The sequence below is a fragment of the Chroicocephalus ridibundus genome, unplaced genomic scaffold, assembly GCF_963924245.1.
Source record: "Chroicocephalus ridibundus unplaced genomic scaffold, bChrRid1.1 SCAFFOLD_84, whole genome shotgun sequence".
Classification (NCBI taxonomy): domain Eukaryota; kingdom Metazoa; phylum Chordata; class Aves; order Charadriiformes; family Laridae; genus Chroicocephalus; species Chroicocephalus ridibundus.
The window spans coordinates 400,385-422,070 of record NW_026961297.1 but is presented as its reverse complement, the minus strand read 5'-3'; the positions used below and the strand labels follow the sequence as shown (position 1 = coordinate 422,070).

The following is a 21,686-nucleotide window of genomic DNA, read 5'->3' as shown; positions in this document are numbered from 1 at the left end:
GGTGCGAGACACACGCTCCAGATGCCATGACTAATAAATTCTGTTTCTGTTGACCAGCAACTGAATCCCACGAGGGCAATGAGGCAGGGTCTGACCCACCTCCATCCAGTCGATGCAGAGCAGTTCAGGAACAGGAAACACATCACACTGGGATCTCCACTCATTTGCCTATTTAGCAACACAAGGAAGTCTCCAGAATAATGACCCCAGGTCTTATTGGAGACATTAGTGACCCTGACACCACTGGAAGGGGAACACAGCAGCATGCATACTGTCCAGCAGGTTTCTGGGTCTCCTGGGACAACTTCTTTGCACAGGCACAAGGTAGGCCAACAAAGGTGTTGCTGAGTCCAGTCACTTCAGAGGGAATTCTGATCAGGGGTGTGACAATGTCAGCCTGGGCTGTAGCGACCATGAAATAGTGGGGTCTCAGCTCCCAAGGGGAGTGAGAAAAGACTGCAGCAGACTACAGATGCTGGGTCTCTAGAGGAGAAATGGGGGTGGCTTTAGGTAAGCTAGAGCTTCCCAAGTGTAGACCCTTGCAAGGCAAGGGTTCGAGGGCACCAAGAGGAGAGGCTGCTGCTTCAGGAACAGTTAAAGAAGAAACAAAGAGAATGAGTGGCCACTGCTGGAATTTAGTAACAGCAGGTGTCGATGAATCTGAGATTCTCTGTGTCCTTCTTGCCCTGGTCTCCTCCAGCAAGGTCTCCCAGGCCTTTGTGCCTTGAGGCAGGACTCTGGAGGGAAAAAAAACCGTGGTGAATTTGGATAGAGTCAGGAGTTACTTGAGCAAACACAATCCTTACCAGTCTATGGGACTGGAGGGGTGGCATCCGAGGGAGCTGAGAGGGCAGGACGATGCCACAGTAAAGCCACTCTCCATCATCATTGAAAGGATCTGGAGTTTGCGGGAACTCCCTAACAACTGGCAGCACCCAAATGCTGCAGGCACTTTCTGCTGTGACCCTGCTTTGCGTAGAATGTTGGTCTATAGAAATCTTGCAAGGTCACTTCCAGCCTGAACGGAAGGTTCCCAGAACAGACCAATGTCTGCCACCCTGAGACCTGGAATCTGCACTCTGCTCTTCGTCCTCACTCCCTTGGGAGCTGAGACTCCACTCTTTCTTTGCTACTAGAGCCAAGGCTGACAAGGATGACACAGGTTTTCTGACCCAGGTGAGCATCACATTGGTTGGCCCATCTGGCAGCTGTGCTAAAAAGCTGAGGCAAAGAGCCTCCAGACACCTAAAGGAGCATTTGCACCGTGCTCTCCTGGGAATGTCAGGGGGTGCTGGGCTGACTTTTGGCTGCCAGGTGCCCACCCAGCTTCACTGCAGCTCCCCCTCCTTCTCCACTCGCCTTGCTGTCTGCAGGGCTGTTTCTCTCCATGTGTCTCACTCCTCTCTCTTACAGTGACTGCACGCTGCTGTTTAGCCTTGCTTCAATATGCTATCACAGAGGTGCCACGAGAATTGCTTACTGGCTCAGCTTTGGGCAGTGGCATGTCCCTTTTGGAGCCAGCTGAAAGTGGCTCTCTCTCACATGGAGTCAGCTTTGATCCCTTTTCTCCTAAGCCACCTCTGCAGCCCCCTCACCCCTACCAAAACCTAGCCATGTCGACTCAATACACAGGGTCATTGATGTCCCCGGTAAGACGTTAAGTCGTTGGTGAGCCCAAGACTTCCTCAGGTTGGTTAAATAAGAGTTAGTCCCCTTCCTCTCCTACATTATAGGTTCTTTCTGTCAGAGCAGAGATGTGCTGGACCTCAGTCGTGGCACCAGGGCCAAGCTCGTGCGTGTAACAACGCAAGCTGTTACCAAGTGCCCAAGTACCGTGCAGGCAAAAGGTTTGCGTCAGAGCATGCTGGGGGGGATGGCAGATGGCAACGTAAAGGGGAAACGAGGAGATCAATCCCTGCTCTCCTCAGGACGAGAGAGAAGCAGGGCTGGACTCTGCAGCCCCAGCAGGAGAGGGCTTTGCTGTCTGCGGGGTCTCTGCAGCCCCAGAGGGCCTGTGGTGCAGGTGAAGCTGATCTCCAGGAAGGACAAGGGGCTTTGGAAAGTGTCCTTGGCTATGGATATCCTGAGATACAGGAACACTGTGAAAATCATTGCTCTGTTCCTTGATTGCATCATCAAAGGGATGACTGAGGGACGTGGGAGAAGCACTCCCTGCATCTACTGGATTGAGATGGGACAGCACTTGCCTCATTGCAGTTGCTTGAAGGAAAGCACTGAACGCGTCAGAAGGTCTCTTGGGGTCTCTTACACGGCTGCTCTGAATGGGGATGATGTTCGCGCAAGTCCTGTGCTGTCCCTGCCGGCTGCACGCAGTTGTGCTGGAGAGCCCTGGCACCTCAGGCAGCTCCACAGGATGGAGTTAACCTTGAAATTGGGCAGCTGCCCTGAATTCGGTTGGGCATTGTAGGGGTGCCAGTGAGAACCCAGCCCTAACTGCCAATGGAGATCTGGTAAAGACAGCTGGTGGAGAAGAGAGAGAGACGTAGCTCTTCAGATGGCAATGACTGCATTTGCTCAGAGGAATAGCTCTATAGGCTGCCCTGTACATAGTGAGCAGGAACAGGCTTCATTGTCCTAAAGGTGGTCATCTGCTGTCACTTCAGCTGTCCAAAGCAATGCCCCAAGAGCCTCCAAAATGAAGGCCCCAGATGCTGCCCTGTCCCTCTGAACTGCTCCATCAAAGTTTAGAGATACCTGCACATGTCTTGGGCCACCTCTGGCACTTCAAATGTGCACTGTGGTTTGCAGGGGTACAGGAGATTCCTCCCTTTCATTGCCTGGGTGTCCTGTCTCATAGGTGGAAAAGAAGAGGTCGTTCTGGGACCTAACTCTGCCTCTGATAGGGGAAATGATACTGCCGGAAAGGAATGTCCCCCCCAACAGCTGAGGGAGGAAACATCAGTCATGACTTCAGCTTGTTTCACAGCAGGTTCCCCTGGAGCCTCAGGGACATCTTTGATGGAGCCACAGCGAGCCGAGAAAGTTCCACCTGATTCGGTCAGAAGTCCTTGTTTGCATTGCATGGAGGAGACTCAAGCATGCACATCATGTGCGTGTGGGGAGATGAACCCGAGTTGAGCACAAGTGCCACCAGCTATTCCCAGGGCGTCCACGAAGGCCTGTGGGACACACTCTGTCTTCAGGTAACTTGACTTTGAGAGGAACGTCCTCTGCGAAACCACCTGGATGCCACACTGGGATGTGCTTCTGTGAACCTTTTCCCGTTCATCGCAAGTGCCTCTGTGTGCTGCCTCACCCTCCCCTGTCCTTATGGCCCATCCCTTGTTTCACACAGTCTGAAAGCAGCGTGTCCACAGAGCATTTCGCCCGCGCAGTCCGAAAGGGTTCTGCAAGCAGGAGCGTCACTGCCCTCCAGAAGATGGCTTTTCTCACCCTTCACACAGAACAGAGCACGTCTAGGGACTATGATGCACTCAGAAGCACAGACACCTCCGTGTTTCACCTCTCTGACCTTCCTTCCCAATTTCCTTAGGCACCTAACAGAGAAACAAATGTTGTCACTCGAAGGCGTACCCACAAAGAGAGAGGAGACAGGAAGACCTAAAATTTTCCATGGAAAAAGGGGATTAGGACAATTTGTCATCATCAATGGAGTTTCCCCTAATGGGAATGGGGAACGTCCCCAACCTTCAGAAAAATCTTTTCCTCCTCCCTCCCATGACCTGCCCCATAATTGCAGTTGGGAACAGCCTCAGCATGGGGCTGCTGCTGGAAAACATGGAAACCTGCTGCAGCTCCGCCACCCTGACTGTCCTCCCTGAACTGGAAGGGTTGTCGCTAGAAGACAGCTGCACCTTGGCTGGGGGGATTTCTGTCATCTGCAGTAATCATTTCATTCTTGTCCCAGATACATTGGCTGGCCCTGATGTACTAGACCACTTTTGTGATTTTGCCCCAAGGCTGGAGCTCTCCTGCAGTGAAACCATGACACTAGTGCTCTCAGCTTTGAAAAACGTGCTTTTTAGATCCAGTCTTCCCCTTCCTGGTCACACTGGCATCTTGTGTGTGCATCAGAGCTTCCATGGCCACCGAATTAATTCGCATCAGGTGCTGGGATGCTTTACATGTGCCCTTATACAGCCCTGACCATATCAAGAATCCTTCAGTACTCCTTCAGGAGTTTGTTTGATTTCCCAAGGAGTATCAGTACCTATTAAAAAAAATATAAACATACATATGTCCAATGCAGCAGTCTGCATCTCTGTTAGAAGCCTTGAAGCAGTGTCCGGGGGAGCAGGGCTTGAGGTGTGAGCATCCCGTGAGTTGACGGATCCCCTTTCCCAGCAGGTGGGGTCAGGGCTTGGCTGTCCTGCTTGGTGACACACACCAAGGGCTTTCACAACCACATTTCACGTTTGATTTTCCACCTCGAAGCAGCACCTCTGACTTCCTGCTTCACCAGCCTCCAAGGACTCTCGGAAACTCTTGGAGGTTTGCTGCTGACTTTTACTTGTCTTGAGGCTTGTTCAGTCTTTCAGGATCTGCAGTTCAGGCACTTGGCACCAGAGGGCTCATTAACATGCAAAACGCCCTCACAAGTCAAGTCTCTGGGCATATTTTTCCTTAAAGTCTTCAATTCTCATGTGCTTAATTAGAGAAGTTTCAGGAATGTAATCAAAGTGAAATAATATGATTACTAAACAACAAGAAGAAAGGATTTCTTTTTTCTTTTTCCTACTTTATTTTTCTGCTTATACATGAATTGAAATCAGCGGTCTCTACGTGATACTGATCCTGAGCATCTCCTAATGCAGTCTGAATAGATATGAAAATCAAGACCCTTTGTGTTCCACAACCTATGGCCAGCCTTCATCCCTGCCCCCAACCCAGCATTTCTCTCATCAGCCCCCTGGGACTTACAGCAGCCCTGTTCAAATCGGAGCTTCCTCCACTGAAGCTGCGCGGTTCAGCCCATTGGCACCAGTTCCCACCTGGGTTACTTGGAGAACGAGCAGCACACGGACACAGAAGTGTTATAGTTGAATTTAAAATAAATCAAGTCCGAAATAGATTCAATAAATATTTATTGAGCTAGGAAGGCAAAAGCAGCGCTGGGCGGCCGGGGAGTTGCAGCTCCACCAAAGGCTCGCAAATTCAAGCAAGCTGAGCAGCTCTTTTTATCTTCACGGAGGTCGGTTTCGACATCTTCGGTACGCCCCTCTGTAGCTTCTTGCTTGAGGTAGTTTAGATAAAATGTTGGTCACAGAATCAGCTTAAAACAATACATTCTGATAACATTGTGGTTAAGCTTTTTGTCAAACAGGAGTTCCCATGTTGGTGTAGCAAGATAACATTGTGGACATGTCTCTTCTGGTTAAACAGGGAGTTCTCAAGACTGCCACAATGGGTTCGTTCCTCTTGCTTAACTTGTTCGATCAGCAAATCACCTTTAGTTACTTATTACAATCCCCCCCTTTTTCTATTTATAAGTGATTTGCTGATCAAACCTAGACAATACCTCACAAGCTGCATCTAATTCAGGATTTTCGTTCGGTATAATTTTCATTTCCAGTTCTGATTGCTTCATCACCATTAGCTGCACTTTTTCTAACCTGCTTTCAACAAAGGTTACAAATTTATTAATGACACAGGGTCCAAAAGTCAGAGCCAATAGCAACATCACGAGGGGTCCCGCCAAAGTAGAAATTACGGTAGTCAGCCATGGTGACTGATTAAACCAAGATTCATTTTCTAAAGTCATGGTAATCAATACCATTAATAGGATGCCAGCTTTCATTTCCCCACTGTTTAGTACCTCTCTGCCTTCCTCGTCTACTCCTTTGCAGAGAGCAACGGGATATCAAGATCTTCTCGGCAGCAGCAGATAGTCTTCAGGGGAATTATGCTGTTATCCTGTCAATAATTTCCAAGGTCTAAAGAGTTAGTTATCTCTCAAATCTATTTCCACCTATGTGGTTGTTGTGCCCGTTTCCAGGCGAATCTTATAGCACACTGTCTTAAAACTCTATACCAGTCTGTTTCATGTACTTCCCAAAGTTCAGGTACTGACAGTTCCCACCCACAAAATAATTTACGAATTTCCACTGGATCCTTTGGTCCCCTGGCACGTATCAAATCATTGCGACATTTCATACAGTAGGGTTGTCTCTTAAATGAAACGCAGGACCAATCTCTATTACAATTTAGACATCGGCAAACAACCCAACATAAATGTCCGGAAGTAGGGTGTTCTAAGCAGGGTATTCCCCAGAGATCTCCTATTCTGGGTGATTCGGGTATCTCCGTCTCTGTTTCGCAACAAAATGGAAAAACCTGGGGAGTTCCTGTTAGTTTGTATAATCCACCCCCCCCCGTTTGGTCCGGTATCCTTTCTTCACTCCAAGGTGCAAAATATACCTTTCGTAGAGTATTTCCTGGTGGTATTTGGAACCATCGATATAAACTATCTCTTAGTTCCCTTCTGGAGTGGTTCATTTACCGGTCTCGCTTTTCCTTATCTTTATTTGAAGATCTCCTGGTTCCGACGTCACAGTCCACTTCTCTGGGAAGATAGGTCCCTTAATCCTACTAGCGTGAGTCCATCCTTTTTCTGCTGTCCGTACAGCCGTATCTGTGGTGAGTAAAACAACAAAGGGTCCTTCCCAACGGGGTGTTAGGGAGGTTTCTTTCCAGGTTTTGATTAGTACCTGGTCTCCGGGCTGGATTCGGTGTATGGAAATATCCAAGGGAGGTCTTTGTACTACCAAGCCCTTCTTTCTTAGTTCCTGTCTTCTTTTTGTAAGTTCTAAAATATATTCTGTTAAAAGTTTATCCTCGACTTTTGGGTGTTCCACTAATAACCCAAAGTCATAAGGCATTCCATACAACATTTCAAAGGGGGATATACCAGTATCTGTTCTTGGCTGAGTTCTAATGTAAAGCAAAGCCAATGGGAAACATTTAACCCAATTCATTTTTGTTTCCACCAGAAGTTTGGTTAGGTGTTTCTTTATCTCCCCATTCATTCTTTCTACTTTCCCAGAACTCTGTGGGTGCCAGGAAGTATGGTATTCCCATTTTGTACCGAACAATTCAGTTGTCTCTTTAATTACTTTGGATGTGAAATGTGGACCTCGGTCTGAGTCAATTACCACAACAGTCCCATATCTTGGAATAATTTCTTCCAAGAGAATCTTAATAACTGTCTTTGCAGTAGCTCTTACCACCGGAAAGGCTTCTACAAAGTGCGTAAGGTGATCAACCAAGACCAATAAATACTGATATCTCCCCACCTTTGGCAATTCAGTAAAATCCACCTGTATTTTCTCAAAGGGTCTTTTAGCCAATTCATGACCTCCTTGAACCTTTTCCCTAAGTTGTCGTTTATTCACTTTGTGACAGGTTAAACATCCCTCTAAAATCCTCTTAGCTAGACCGTATATTCCGACACAGGCATAGTTTGTCTCAAACTGATCCACTAAAGCTTGAATTCCCCAATGAGTTTTATGGTGTAATTTATTCAGTATTCCCCGAGCTAATCCTTTTGGAAGAATTTCCCTGCCGTCTGGTAGCAGCCATTTATCACCATCTCTTTTTGCTCCAATTTGTTTTAGCTTATCCAGTTCTTGGAGAGTGAAAGTTTTATCTAATTTTAGCCTTTCAGGTTCCTCTCTCAAGGTCTGAACCATTAATAATGCAGCCCATTTTGCCTCCGCGTCGGCTAGATTGTTTCCTCTTACAGTATGGGTTAGTCCCTTCTGATGTCCTTTTACATGGACTATGGCTATCTTTAGTGGACCTCTTAATGCCTTTAAAACTTCTAAGATTAGCTTTTCATGGACTAATCCTTTTCCCTGGGTGTTAAGTAAGCCTCTCTCTTCCCAAATTTTTCCAAAAGTATGTACCACCCCAAAGGTATACTTTGAATCTGTATAAATAGTTCCAACTTTATTTTCTAAGAGCTTTAATGCCCTTAGCATAGCATATAACTCACACGCTTGTGCGGACCAGGCTTTACTTAATGGTCCTGATTCTTTTGTCTTAAAAGTATACCCATCCACAATAGCATAACCTGATTTCCGTTGTCCTTCAACCACTCGTGAGGAGCCGTCCACAAATAATTTTTCTCCTTCGTCTAATTCATCGTCTTTTAAGTCCTCCCTTATTTTAGTCTGCAAATTTATTAATTGGAGGCAGTCATGTGTCAAATCTTCTTTAGGTTCTCCGTATAAAAATTGGGCAGGATTCTGAATAGAAGTGGTTTCCATTTCTAGTCGAGGGGAGTTAATTAAAATTCCCTCATATTTTAGCAGTCGACCATCTGTAAGCCACTTATCAGCCCGTTGTTGCAATACTCCTCGAATGTTATGGGGGGTGTATACTTTTAGTTCACCTCCCAAGGTGACTTTTCCAACTTCTTCCACTACTAATGCAGTGGCCACTATTGCTTGCAAGCAGGTGGGCCACCCGCGGCTTACAGGATCCAGTATTTTAGAATAATATCCTACAGGCTTTCTCTGCCCTGCCCATCCTTGGGTCAGAACCCCATAAGCTGTCCCGTTATCTACATTGATAAAGAGTTGAAAGGGTTTACGGATATCGGGTAAACTGAGGACAGGTGCTTCTACCAGATCTCTCTTTATATTTTCCCAACGATTCTCATCTTCAGGGGACCATTTTACCAACCCGTTTTTAGTTAATTTTTCGTACAAGAATTTTACTTTACTGCTGTAATTTTCTATCCACTGTCGACAATACCCTAATAATCCCAGTAACTGTCTTATCTGTCTTTTATTAGTGGGAGCTGTTAGAGACAAAATTCCTTTTACTCTTTCGGGATCTAATTTCTTGTGTCCCTTTATGAGCCAATGCCCCAAATATTTTACCTCTTCTTCAGTAAACTGTAATTTGGATTTAGAGACCTTTAATCCCTTGAGGCCTAAAAAGTTCAATAATTTGATGCTCTCATTTCTGACTTCTTCTTGAGTTCTTCCAGCGATCAATAAATCATCCACGTATTGTATTAGAATTAGTCCCTGACTTAATTCATAAGATTCCAGTAACTGTTCCAGAGCTTGTCCAAACAAGTTCGGAGACTCTGTAAATCCCTGGGGCAAAATGGTCCACCGTAATTGTTGTCTTCTATGGGTCTTGGGGTTCTCCCACTCGAAAGCAAAATAGCCCCTACATTTTCCTTCTAAGGGACAAGCCCAAAAAGCATCTTTTAAATCTATAACACTATACCATTTATAATCTGGACTTAACTGATTAAGTATAGTGTGCGGGTTAGCCACCACAGGGAACCGGGTAATGGTTCGTTCATTTATGGCTCTCAGATCTTGTACTAAACGATAGGACCCATCCGGCTTCTTTACGGGCAATATGGGAGTATTGTGGGGAGACATACAGGGTTCCAAAAGCCCTTGGGCCAAAAGTCTCTCAATTACTGGCTGCAACCCTTCTCTCCCCTCCCTAGAGATGGGATACTGTTTTATCCTAATTGGCTGGTCTGGGTCTTTTATGGAGACCGTGATCGGTTTGATATTTAATTTTCCCACCGACCCTGGGCTATACCAAGTTTCTGGATTAATCTTGGCTTCATCTTCTGCAGTTAATAAGCATAATCTTACTTTTAATTTCTCTTGCTCTACTTCCAAATTGATTCCTAATTCCACCATCAGGTCTCGTCCCAAGAGGTTATACTCAGCTTCTGGGACCAATAAAAATGTTCCCACCCCATATTTATTTGGGGCTTCTATTGTTACATTCCTTATCAGGGGCACCTTAAAGGGTTCCCCCTTTGCACCAATTACTTGGAGTTTATCCTTTGATTCAACACATCCAGACGGTAACTTTTGGACTGTTGATCTTTCGGCACCCGAGTCCACAAGGAACTCGAACACTTCGTGCTGAGGACCCAATTTCAATTTTATCAAGGGCTCGGTAACCTTAGGGGTCCCCAGCAAATAGAGCCCCTGACCCCCCTAATCTTCCTTAAAAATCTCCTCATCCTGCATTCTTTTCCGACAATTTCTCTGTAGATGTCCCTTCTTGCGACAATAAAAACATTCTATGTCCCGCGAACTAAATCTTCTTCTTCTCGGTTCTACTGGGCCCTTCCGGGGACTTTCTCCTCTCCTGCCCTGATTTTGTCCTGCCCTGATTTTGTCCTTCCCTTACAGCTGCCATCAGGATTCTGGCTTGTTTCTTCTGATTTTCTTCCTCCCTTCTCACATACACCTTCTGAGCTTCTCGTAATAATTCATCTAACCCCCTTTCCTGCCAGTCTTCTATTTTCTCTAACTTTTTCCTTATATCTGTCCAAGATTTAGCTACAAATTGAGTTTTCAGCAGGGCTTGACCCACTTGGCTATCGGGGTCTAACCCAGAATATAGCTGTAAACTTTTTCTCAATCTTTCCAGCCATTCAGTGGGGGTTTCATCTTTCTTTTGTTGTTCATTAAAGGCCTTATTAATATTTTGCCCTCTGGGTACAGAATCTCTAATCCCCTGAATTATCATATCCCAGAGATCAATCATGTTATTTCTATGTGCGGGGTCTTGATTGTCCCAGTTGGGCCGCTGTAAGGGCCATTATACATCTCCGGCGGGACCATGCTGATGCCTCTGATCCCAATGCCTCATGCCTGCCGTTCTGATCATTCCTCGTTCTTCGTTTTTGAACAAGATCTTTAAAATAGACTCCGTCTCGTCCCAAGTATAAATGTTAGGCCCGAGGAATTGATCAAAACGTTCTGCTACCCCTAATGGGTCCTCTAACAAGTGTCCCATTTCTTTCTTAAATTCCCTCACATCCCCGGAGCTGAGGGGTACAGATACAAATCCAACTCCGGGTTGTGGTCCCCCCATAGCAGTCTCCCTTAAGGGATACAACAAGTTTTCCTCCCTCCTTTCTCTAGTTTGACTTCTAGTTATTCTGTGATTAGAAGGAGGAGCCTCTTCCCCAGGTTCTGTGGGGGCTGTTGGAGGGAGATGTTTCTCAGGACCTTGCGGAGGGGGGACATAGGGTGGGGGAGACGCTGGAGGTTCATCTACATCCCACCTTTTCTTTTTATCATTTTTCTTTTCTTTTAATGGAAACAAATTAGCGGCCTGAGCCGTGCCCAGGATCCATAAAAAGGCGTATTCACTCTCCTCCTTATTAAATGGTCGTTTGTTGTTAACATATATGTTTAATTGTTGGCATATCCAGTCCTCTAAGGATCCATGAATTGGCCAATATAAATCTTTTCTTATCTGTTTTCTTCCCCATACCTCCATACAATAATAGACCAATTTCTCCTTGGACTTCCCTTTCCGAGAAGGGGAACTATCCCAATATCTAATCATTAGGCCTAACAGGCTATCTTGGGGTATATCGGGGAGCCCACCCCCACCCCGTATCTCCTGCATGGAACCAGAAGTCCTACTTTTCTTCTGTCCCATCTTCAGAAAGTGCCTTCTTTCACTCAAAATTCACTCACTTCCCTCCGTTCGTGGCCCACGCCCTCGCGGACAATGGGAACCGCACTATTAGGAGGTCCGCACTCACTTCGTCCAGTGGGCTACTAAGCCCAGTGGACGTCTCAGTCACTCGCACCCGGGTACCCAATCCCCGACCGAACGGAACCGCAATATACTTACTCCCTCCCGAGTCTTCGTCCGGATCTTCGTGCACAAAAATTACGGGGAACTGCAGTATCTCCTTTCTCTTTTCTTTTTGCTTTCCTATCTCAGTTCGGAAAATGCAGGTGAGCTAAGTCGGAATCTCCTCCGGGACCATCCGAAGATGGGGCGCCCTCCCAGAGTTGAATTCCGAGTCGGAATTGCCGTCTGAGGCTAAACCACGACAGCCCTTTTTGGCGCCCAACGTGGGGCTCGAAGGGTTGAGATAACGACAGAATCCAACTAGAACGTGGAAAACCGGATTTTTTGTATGCATTTATTTTATTAGGTAAATAGTCGCTGGTCATCATGTTGCTTGGTTTGTTCTCATGGCTGTGTTATGTGAATTCCTGTATGGTTTATGTACTTCCCGTGATGCTGTTTATCACCTCTGAGAGAGGGATGAGGATTATCATTCTGCTGTCCTGTGCGATATCTGTTTATGATATGATAACATCACTGTTCAGACAGCTATTTTGGGGTGTTTATGTGGTTTTGCTGTCCTGTCCGTACATTGGGCACCGTCTCTCAAATTTATTAATAATTACACCCAGTCTGTGGGGGAAACAGGGCGGGGGGACACTTTCCCCAGCTCTTTTGCCTCCCTTTTCTCCTTCGGGTCAGGTATGACAGCTTTTGAGAATTTTGAATATCCTTGGGATGCTCAAACCAGCATGTTCCTAGTGTTATGTCTCCTGAATACGTTCCAGGTCTTGTTTAGGGTTAAACGACTATTTAAGACTACCACCCGGAGACCTGCTCCGAGGCTGGATAGTCAGGGGTGGCACGGCATGTGGGAGAGCATGGGCAGGTACCTAGAGAACTTCTCGCCTCCAATGGTCTGGGACTTCACCCCTGAACAATTACAGGACCCTGATAAAGTGGTAGAATATCTGAAGGGAAAGTGCTGTGGCTATTCTGGAGAGGCACAACTCACCGCGCTGTGCTGGGCCCTGGCCAGTATCCACCAGGCACTGCTCAGTGGTAGGCAGCACCCGCAGGGGGAAGAGATGGAGACCAGACCGGCAGACACTGCGGCTACTGCAACCCCTGCGACGGACACTGCGGCTACTCGAACCCCCGTGGCAGCCACTGCCACTGAGCCAGGGAACCAACCCGTGCCAGTATCAGTTGCCCCCATACAGAAGAAGAATCACAGAATCACAGAATCTTAGTGGTTGGAAGGGACCTCTGAGATCATCGAGTCCAACCACAAAAAAAAACAAAAAAAAAAAACAAAAAAACAAAACAAAAAAAAAAAACAAAAAACAAAAAAACCAACCAACCAACCAAAAAAAACCCCACACCAACACCCACCTACTAAACTCCACACCCACAACCCCACACAAAACACCCCACCACAAACAATAATCTCGGGCACTAGAGCATGCCCTGAAGAGCCATGTCTACACGTTTCTTAAATACCTCCAGGGATGGTGACTCCACCACCTCCCTGGGCAGGCTGTTCCAGTGCCTGACCACTCTTTCAGTAAAGTCATTCTTCCTGATATCTAATCTAAACCTCCCCTGCCGCAGCTTCAGACCATTTCCTCTGGTCCTGTCATTATTCCCCTGGGAGAAGAGGCCAACACCCACCTCTCTCCACCCTCCTTTCAGGGAGTTGTAGAGGGCAATGAGGTCTCCCCTCAGCCTCCTCTTCTCCAAACTAAACATGCCCAGCTCCCCCAGCCTCTCCTCATAGGACTTGTTCTCCAGACCCCTCACCAGCCTGGTGGCTCTCCTCTGGACACGCTCCAGCACCTCAATGTCTTTCCTGTAGCGAGGGGCCCAAAACTGAACACAGTACTCGAGGTGAGGCCTCACCAGTGCCGAGTACAGAGGCACCATCACTTCCCTACTCCTGCTGGCCACGCTGTTCCTGATACGAGCCAGGATGCTATTGGCCTTCTTGGCCACCTGGGCACACCGCTGGCTCATGTTAAGCCGGCTGTCCACTAACACTCCCAGGTCCTTTTCAGCTGGGCAGCTTTCCAGCCACTCAGCCCCAAGCCTGTAGCGTTGCCCAGGGTTGTTGTGACTGAAATGCAGGACCCGGCACTTGGCCTTATTAAACCTCATCCCACTGGCCTTGGCCCATTGATCCAACCTGTCTAGATCCCTCTGTAAAGCCTTCCGACCGTCAAGCAGATCAACACTCCCACCTAGTTTGGTGTCATCCACAAACTTACTGAGGGTGCATTCAATCCCCTTGTCTAGATCATCAATAAAGATATTGAACAAGACTGGCCCCAAAACTGAGCCCTGGGGGACACCACTGGTGACCGGCCGCCAAGAGGATTTCACCCCATTAATCCCAACTCTCTGGGCACGGCCATCCAGCCAGTTTTTAACCCAGCAAAGAGTACACTTGTCTATGCCAGGATTCGCCAGCTTCTCCAGGAGAATGTTGTGGGGGACGGTGTCGAAGGCCTTACCAAAGTCCAGGTAGACAACATCCACAGCCTTCCCCTCATCGAGAAAGCGGGTCACATGGTCATAGAAAGAGATCAAGTTGGTCAGGCAGGACCTCCCTTTCCTAAACCCCTGCTGGCTGGCCCTGATCCCTTGGCTGCCCTGCACTTGCCTTGAGAGCTCACTCAGGATGATCCTCTCCATGATCTTTCCCAGTACAGAGGTCAGGCTGACAGGCCTGTAGTTCCCCGGATCCTCCTTCCGGCCCTTCTTGGAGATGGGCATCACATTGGCCACCCTCCAGTCATCCGGCACCTCCCCTGTTGACCAGGATTGTTGATAGATAATGGAGAGAGGCTTGGTGAGCTCTCCCGCCAGCTCCCTGAGAACCTTTGGGTGAATCCCATCCGGCCCCATAGACTTATGCGTGTCCAGGTGCATAAGCAAATCATTAACTACTTCCTCCTGGATTACAGGGGGGTTGTCCTGTTCTCCATTCTTATCTTCCAGACCAAGAAGCTGAACACCCTGGGGGTAGCTGGTCTGACTATTAAAGACGGAGGCAAAGAAGGCATTAAGTATCTCAGCCTTCTCCTCGTCCTTGGTTGCAAGGTTTCCCCCCGCATCCAGTAAGGGATGGACATTCTCTGTCACTCTCTTTTTGTTGATGTATTTATAGAAACTTTTTTGTTGTCCCTTATGTTAATTGCCAGGTTGAGTTCCAGCTGGGCTTTTGCCTTCCTGATTTTTTCTCTGTATGACCTAACACGATCTCTGTACTCCTCCTGAGTTGCCTGTCCCCTCTTCCAAAGGTGGTAAACCTGCCTTTTTTCCTTAAGTCCCATCAAGAGCTCTCTGTTCATCCAGGCCGGCCATTTTCCCCGCCCTTTAATTTTGCGCCTCATGGGGACAGCCTGCTCCTGGGCCTTTAGGATTTCCCTCTTGAAGAGCGTCCAGCCTTCCTGGGCTCCTTTGTCTCTCAGGACTACCTCCCATGGGACTCTCCCAACCAGGGTTCTGAACAGGCTAAAGTCTGCCCACCGGAAGTCCAAGATGGAGGTTTTGTTAACCCCCTTCCTTACCTCACTATGGATGGAAAACTTAACCATTTCATGGTCACTAAGCCCAAGACGGCCTCCGACCTCCACGTCCCCCACTAGCCCTTCTTTGTTCGTGAACAGTAGGTCTAGCAAGGCACCTCCCCTGGTAGGCTCACCTACCATTTGTGTCAGGAAGTTATCCTCCATACACTCGAGGAACCTCCTAGCCTGCCTGCTCTCTGCTGTGTTATATTTCCAGCAGATGTCTGGTAAGTTGAAGTCCCCAACTAGAACAAGGGCTGGCGTTTGCGAGACTGCAGCCAGCCGCTTACAGAATACCTCATCAACCTGCTCATCCTGGTTGGGTGGTCTACAGCAGACTCCCAGCACAAAATCACCTCTCTTAGCCTTCCCTTTCACCCTTACCCATAAACACTCAACTTCTTCATCACTGGAGTCTATCTCGATAGAGTCAAACAACTCCCTAATGTACAGAGCCACACACCCCCCTCCTTCCTTGCCTATTCCTTCTGAAGAGCTTATAGCCACTCATTGCAGCATTCCAGTCATGACCATCATCCCACCACGTTTCCGTGATGGCGACTATGTCGTAGTTGTCCTGCCGCACAATGGCTTCTAGCTCATCCTGTTTGTTGCCCATGCTACGTGCATTAGCGTAGATGCACTTGACCTGGGCTACTGATTTCACCCCCATCTTTGGCCCTTGACACTCAGGTTCATTACCAGCGGGCCTGGTTTTATCCCCTTCCCCCTTAACTTTCGGCTTAAAGCTCTGTCCATGAGCTTTGTTAACTCTTAGCCTAGTACCCTTTTCCCCTTCTAGGAAAGGGTTTTCCCATTGTTCTCTAGCAGTAATTTCTAAATGTCTATCACCTTTCTCTGATGAAACATCAGAGTGGGAGTCCTCACTAATGTGGTCTCCTTCAAACCGTGGCATGCTTTCTTTCCTCAGGTTTAATCTTGACAGGCCCAGTTATCTCCCCTTCCCCCCTCATATCTAGTTTAAAGACCGGTCAATGAGCCCTGCTAACTCCTGCCCCAAAATTCTTTTCCCCCTCTGGGACAGCTGTGTCCCACCTGACAATGGCATGCCAGGTGTCTCATATAGCCACCTATGTTCGAAAAACCCAAAGCCCTGCCTGTAACACCAGTCCCAGAGCCACAAGTTGATCTGTTGCCTCTTCCTATCAATTTCTTTATTCACAGTTGCCACTGGTGGGCTAGAAGAGAAGACAACTTGTGTTCCTGACCCCTTGAGCTGCTGCCCTAAGGCTCTAAAATCTCTTTTAATTGAATTTGGCCTCCTCCTACCCATTTCATCACTACCCACCTGAAATACTAACAGGGGGTAGTAATCAGTGGGGTTTACTAGGTCTGGGAGTTTGTTCATCACATCCCTGACCCGTGCCCCAGGGAGGCAGCAGACTTCCCTGTGTAGCGGGTCAGGGCGGCATATTGGTCCCTCTGCCCCCCTCAGCAGAGAGTCACCCACAACTATGACCTTTCTCCTTTTCCTTTTGGAGCTAGTAGTGAAGTTGGGTCCGCTGTGACGTGTACTTTCTGTCTTCTCTAGTCTTGGTGTGCCATCCTCCTCTCCATCGGCCAGTTCCTCCTGCAGGACTCCATACCTGTTCTGCAGGGGTAACTGGGAAGCTGGGAGAGGTTGGGAGGGGACTCGCCTGCTTCCTCGAGCAGGGACCTGTTTCCATTCCCCCTCTTCTCTGAGATCCTCTCCTGTTGCTTGGTGAGAAGAGGGGAGAGGGTCCTCCGATTTACACGGGGCCTCAACCTGTTCCCCTACTCTCAGGGAGTGGGCCCACCAGTCAATCTCTCTTTCACACTCCCTGATGCTCCTCAGCCTCTCCACTTCATCCTTCAGCTGGGCCACCAGGCTGAGCAGATCATTCACCTGTTCACATCTTATACAGGTGTTGTCTCTGCTACCCTCCATTGCCAGCGCCAGGCTCCGGCACTCTCTGCACCCAGAGGCCTGCACGCCCATGTGTTTGCGTGGGGCCTCGGTCTGGGTGCCCACAGCTTTCCTAAACATAGCCTTCGATCTGGTAGCAACCACAGCTGAGTCCCCAGGAGCGAATGACCTTACCACGTACGCCAGTAGAGGCACTGGGCCCGGCCGGTACACACACCAGCTCCGGTTGCTCCCTCTGTGCTCTGTGGGCAGGGACTAGTCCTCCCTGACGCCTTTAACCCCTGGAGGGCTCTGCCCAGGCTCGCTCAGCAGCACCGCCCCCCAGCTGACAGCCCCCAGGACAAGCAGAGGCCTTGTCCCGGCTTCAAAAAAAGCCCCAAAAAGAGCTTCTCGTCAGCCTTTTCGCTACAGATCCCTTCCCCAGTGCAGTCTTACCTGCCCTGAAGCTGGTCTCCGTGGCAATGGCTGGTCTCCTTGAGCCTCGGCCCCGGGGCTGCAGCTCGAGGCTGGCCCTGGCTGGGGCTTCGCTGGGAAAAAACAGGCGGGGGTGACCCTGACACCCCGTGCGTGAACGTCGTTCCGCGATCTGGGAACATGTCCCTCTGCCCATCGCCACCATGGGGTGCAGAAAGCCCTGGCGTGGTCCTGAGCCATGTCTCAACAGATGAGTCTTTAACCAGCAGGCCTAAAAAGAGGGAAAATTGCCCAGAATTAAGCTGTGCTCAAGTTTTTGCAGGCAGTGAGATTTTTTGAGCTGCCTGGCAGTGCCGCTCCTGGGGAGCGCTCAAGACCCAGGGCGGCTGCCTGTACCTGCGAGCAGGCGGTGCAGTGTGCGCAGCGGGAGCCAGCGGTGGTTTGTGTGGCTGTTGGATGGGTTTGAGCTCTAAATGTGCCCATCCTAGTACACCTGGTTCCTGTCTCCTTACAGGTTGTATTTAGAGCTTAAGTGGTATTATTTTAAACAGCAAAACCAACAGCAAACAAACAAAAAACCGGCTGAGTGATTCCTGCCCCCGCCCCGAGCTGGGCTTTTTCCCCACAGTCCTGGCCACTCTGCAGGGCGACGTTCATCACCAATTTTAGGCAGCAGGACTGAGCCCAGGGAAAGGCTTTTCCCGGCAGCGCATTCCTTGAGGCGCCTGGTAATTCCTTGAGGCTGATGGGGGGTGCTCAAGAAATGGAGTCAGTTGCCCGTGATTGCTATTTGTGGTCCCTCCTCATCGCTCTCTGTCTGGCTCCCTGCCCCCATCTTTTAATTCGTCCCTCTCTGTCTCTAGCCCATCGCTATTTTTTCCTTTCTCTTTCTTTCTCTGGCTGGCTCCCTGACCTTATGTTTTTCCTCCCTCCCTCTCTGCCATACAGCCTGTTTTTCTCTTTCTATATTTATCTTTCTCTCTCTGGCTCCCTGTCTCTCCTATAGCCCGTTGCTAGTTTTTTTTTCTCTGCATCTCTCTCTCCCGCTCCCTGTCCTTCTCTATCGCTCTGTCCACCTTCCTGGCCTCATCTTCCTCGCTGTCCTGCAGCCCGTCCCCTTTGCCCTGGAGGCCGTCGCTGTTCTGTCCTTCTCCGCCTCCTCCTCCTGACCCTGTCCCCTGCCCTCCATCTCTTTCCCCCCCTCTCCCCCTGCTCCTCACCGGGATTTCTCCTCCCTCCACTCCCTGCCCAGCTCCCCCCTGCTCTCCCCGTTGTCCCTCTGTCCCTTCCCACCCCTCTCTGCCACTCTCTCCCTCTCCGCCCTCCTCCTCCCGGCTCCACCGGGGCTCCGGGGCCTGGCCCTGGGCTGGGGGCGGCCCCGGGGAGGCGGCCGTGGTTCCTGCGGGGGTCAGAGGGCGGGAAGGGGCGCCCCGGTGCACGCTGGGAGCTGTAGTCCCAGCATGGGGCTCCCGACAGCCATCTTGTGTGAGGAGCTGCGGCCTCTGCTCCCGCCGTGGCCCGGTCGTGTAATTGCTGTGATTTTCGCTCTCTAGAGATCACACATGCTCTTATTTTTCTGACCACCAGTCTTGAATAACACACACAAAACCTACACTAAGCCCATCATGAATCAGTTAAAATTCTGAGTCGTAAATTGTAGCCTGATCCTTTAGCACCATCAGTGCTGCTCACCTTTCCTTTCTGAAGGGGGAGATTACTGACCTTAATGGTTTATGTCCCTTCAGCACTGACCTTTCAGCCGATGTCTGCTGAAATTTACAGAGACAGGCTTGCTATGGCTGGGTAACTATAGAATGAAATCATTACCTCAGCCTCGTTCCTCCTTCTTAGAGACCTGATTTATAGAAGGTTCCTGCATCAGCTGAAAAGGCAATGGATATCTTGGAATCTTCTTCAGAGAATCAAATGGCCTAAAGACAATCATAAATGAGCTGAAAAAGGCTACTGGTGGACCCACTCCCGGAGAGAGAGGGAACAGGGTGAGGCCCCACACAAGTCAGAGGACCCCCTCCCCTCTCGTCACCAGGCAATAGGAGGGGATGGCAGAGACGAGGGGGAATGGAAACAGGTCCCTGCTCGGGGAAGCGGGAGAATCCCCTCCCGGCCCATCCCACCTTCCCAGTTACCTTTGCAGAACAGGGGTTCTACTACGACGCTGGAGGGAGGGCAAGGACAAAGTGCTGTAAGCACCCCAGAGTGGCAGAAGCGTCTCCCACTGCCTCAGGCTTGGAGGTGGGCGACAGCTTGCCTCGCGGCGCATCCTCCTCCTCCTCGCCCAGGGAGGGGAAGATGAGTGCTGTGGCTTGCACCGCCTTCCACGGGCTTTGCCCGGAAGGGACACCAAGCGATGTGATCCTCAGCGTGGACGGCGTTGAATTCAACGCGCACAAGATGGTCCTCTCTAACTGCAGTGCGTACTTCGGGTGAGTGCTTGAAAGAGGAGGGGATGGGGCCAACCAGCGCTCCCTGCTCCGTGCCACACTGTGCCTGGCTGTATCTCCAGCGCTTCCCTCGGCACTCCAACTCTCCTCCGGCAGTTCCCCCTGCTCCTGCTCCCTGCCCAGGCACCCAAAGTCCTCCACAAGCTGGAAGTGGTGTCTGAGAAGGCCCAGCTAGGGTGCGGGGCTGGGAGCGTGGCCGGGAGCGTGGCCAGCCTGGCTGCTCTGCTGTCAGGCGGGAGGCTTTCCTTCCCCACACACGGCTACTCTCTGCTGTTCTTCTTGAAGCCAGGTGCCCACTCACCCTGTGGCTCCTCTTGAAAACAAGCGCCCAGTAAAGCCTTCCTTCATCAAACTCCACGGCCTCCCAGCGTGCCTACTGCTAGTGCCCAAACAGGTGTGCAGGGATGGGGGCACAGGGGATAACGGGCTCAGGGTTTCCCACGGCAAGGCCGCTTTCTTCCCCAGCAGCACTCTCTTGGTTTTTCAGGGCTTTGTTCTCCAGCAACTGCAGCAGTGCCGACAGCAACGTCTATCAAATCCACGGCACTTCCCCTGAAACGATGGGGCTCCTCATCGAGTACGCCTACACCGGCACAGTGCCCCTCACGGAGGACAACGTTGAAAGTTTGCTCGTGGCGGCAGACCGGTTCAACGTCCTGGGCGTCGTCAGCCTCTGCTGCCACTTCTTAAAAGCCCAGCTGTGCTCGGAAAACTGCATCAGCATCTGGAGATTCACCCACTACTGCTGCTGTGCTGACCTGCGAGAAGCAGCCCACGAGTTCATCCTGCGTCACTTGGAGGAGGTGACCAGGGTGTCCGCAGAGTTTCTGGAGCTCTCCTTCAATGACCTGCAACGCCTGCTGGAGAAGGATGAGCTCCCTGTGAGAGAAGAGGCCACGCTGGAGGCCGTTCTCACCTGGGCTGCTCATGACCTGCCCAACAGGAGGCAGCACATTGTCTTCTTGCTGAGCAAGGAAGGCTGGAGGAGTGGACAGAAGGGATTTTTCTTCTTAAAATAAACTCCGTGTTTCTGACAGTCAAGACTTTGCTCATCACTTGTGAAGTCAGACCTTGGCAAGGGTAGGACGTTGTACTCCACGTTCCCCGCACTCACAGTCCCTCATCCAAATCGGCAAGTCCCATTTCTATCAGTTTCATAGGATCGAGATTGTCATCGGTGTCCCAGAAGGTCCTGTTGACCAGCTCCTGGAAGAGCTGGAAGTTTGCTTGCCTGCAACTCGGGGGCCTGACTTTACTCTTGCCGCGGAGACCAGCTTCAGGGATGGTAAGACTGAGCTGGGGAAGGGATCTGCAGCGAAAAGGGCCGACACAAAGCTCTTTTTGGGGCTTTTGGAACCTGGCAAAAGCCCTCGGCCTGTGCTGAGGGCTGTCAGCTGGTGGGCGGGCTGCTGAGTGAGCCTGGGGGCGGAGACAGCCCCTCCCCCGATCGATCAAGCCACCAGGTTATAGGAAGCCTCCGGGAGGGCAGGGACTAGTCCTTGCCCAGAGCGAGCAACCAGTGCTCCCCCCAGCTGGCCGTCAAGTCACAAGGTCTCGCTTGTGTCTAGAGATCCAGCCGTGGTTGCTACCCGGTCGAAGGCGGCTGTTAAAAAAACTGTGGGCACCCAGACAGAGGCCCCGCGCAAACATGTGGGCATCCAGGCCTCTGGCTGCAAAGAGTGCCGGAGCCTGGCACTCGCCATGGAGGGCAGCGGAGACAACACCTGTGTCAGATGTGAACAGGTAAATGATCTGCTCATT

The 21,686-nt window shown here is 50.0% G+C and overlaps 1 protein-coding gene across 1 annotated transcript; it reads left to right on the top strand.

Annotated features, from left to right (window-relative positions):
* Window positions 1–18,923: 18,923 nt before the first annotated feature.
* On the top strand, window positions 18,924–20,944 carry LOC134509207 (kelch-like protein 10). The gene is made up of 3 exons (XM_063321685.1): window positions 18,924–18,948; window positions 19,709–19,907; window positions 20,413–20,944. The coding sequence occupies exons 1-3, from the start codon at window positions 18,924–18,926 to the stop codon at window positions 20,942–20,944; spliced, it is 756 nt and encodes a 251-aa protein (XP_063177755.1).
* The last annotated feature ends 742 nt before the right edge of the window (window positions 20,945–21,686 follow it).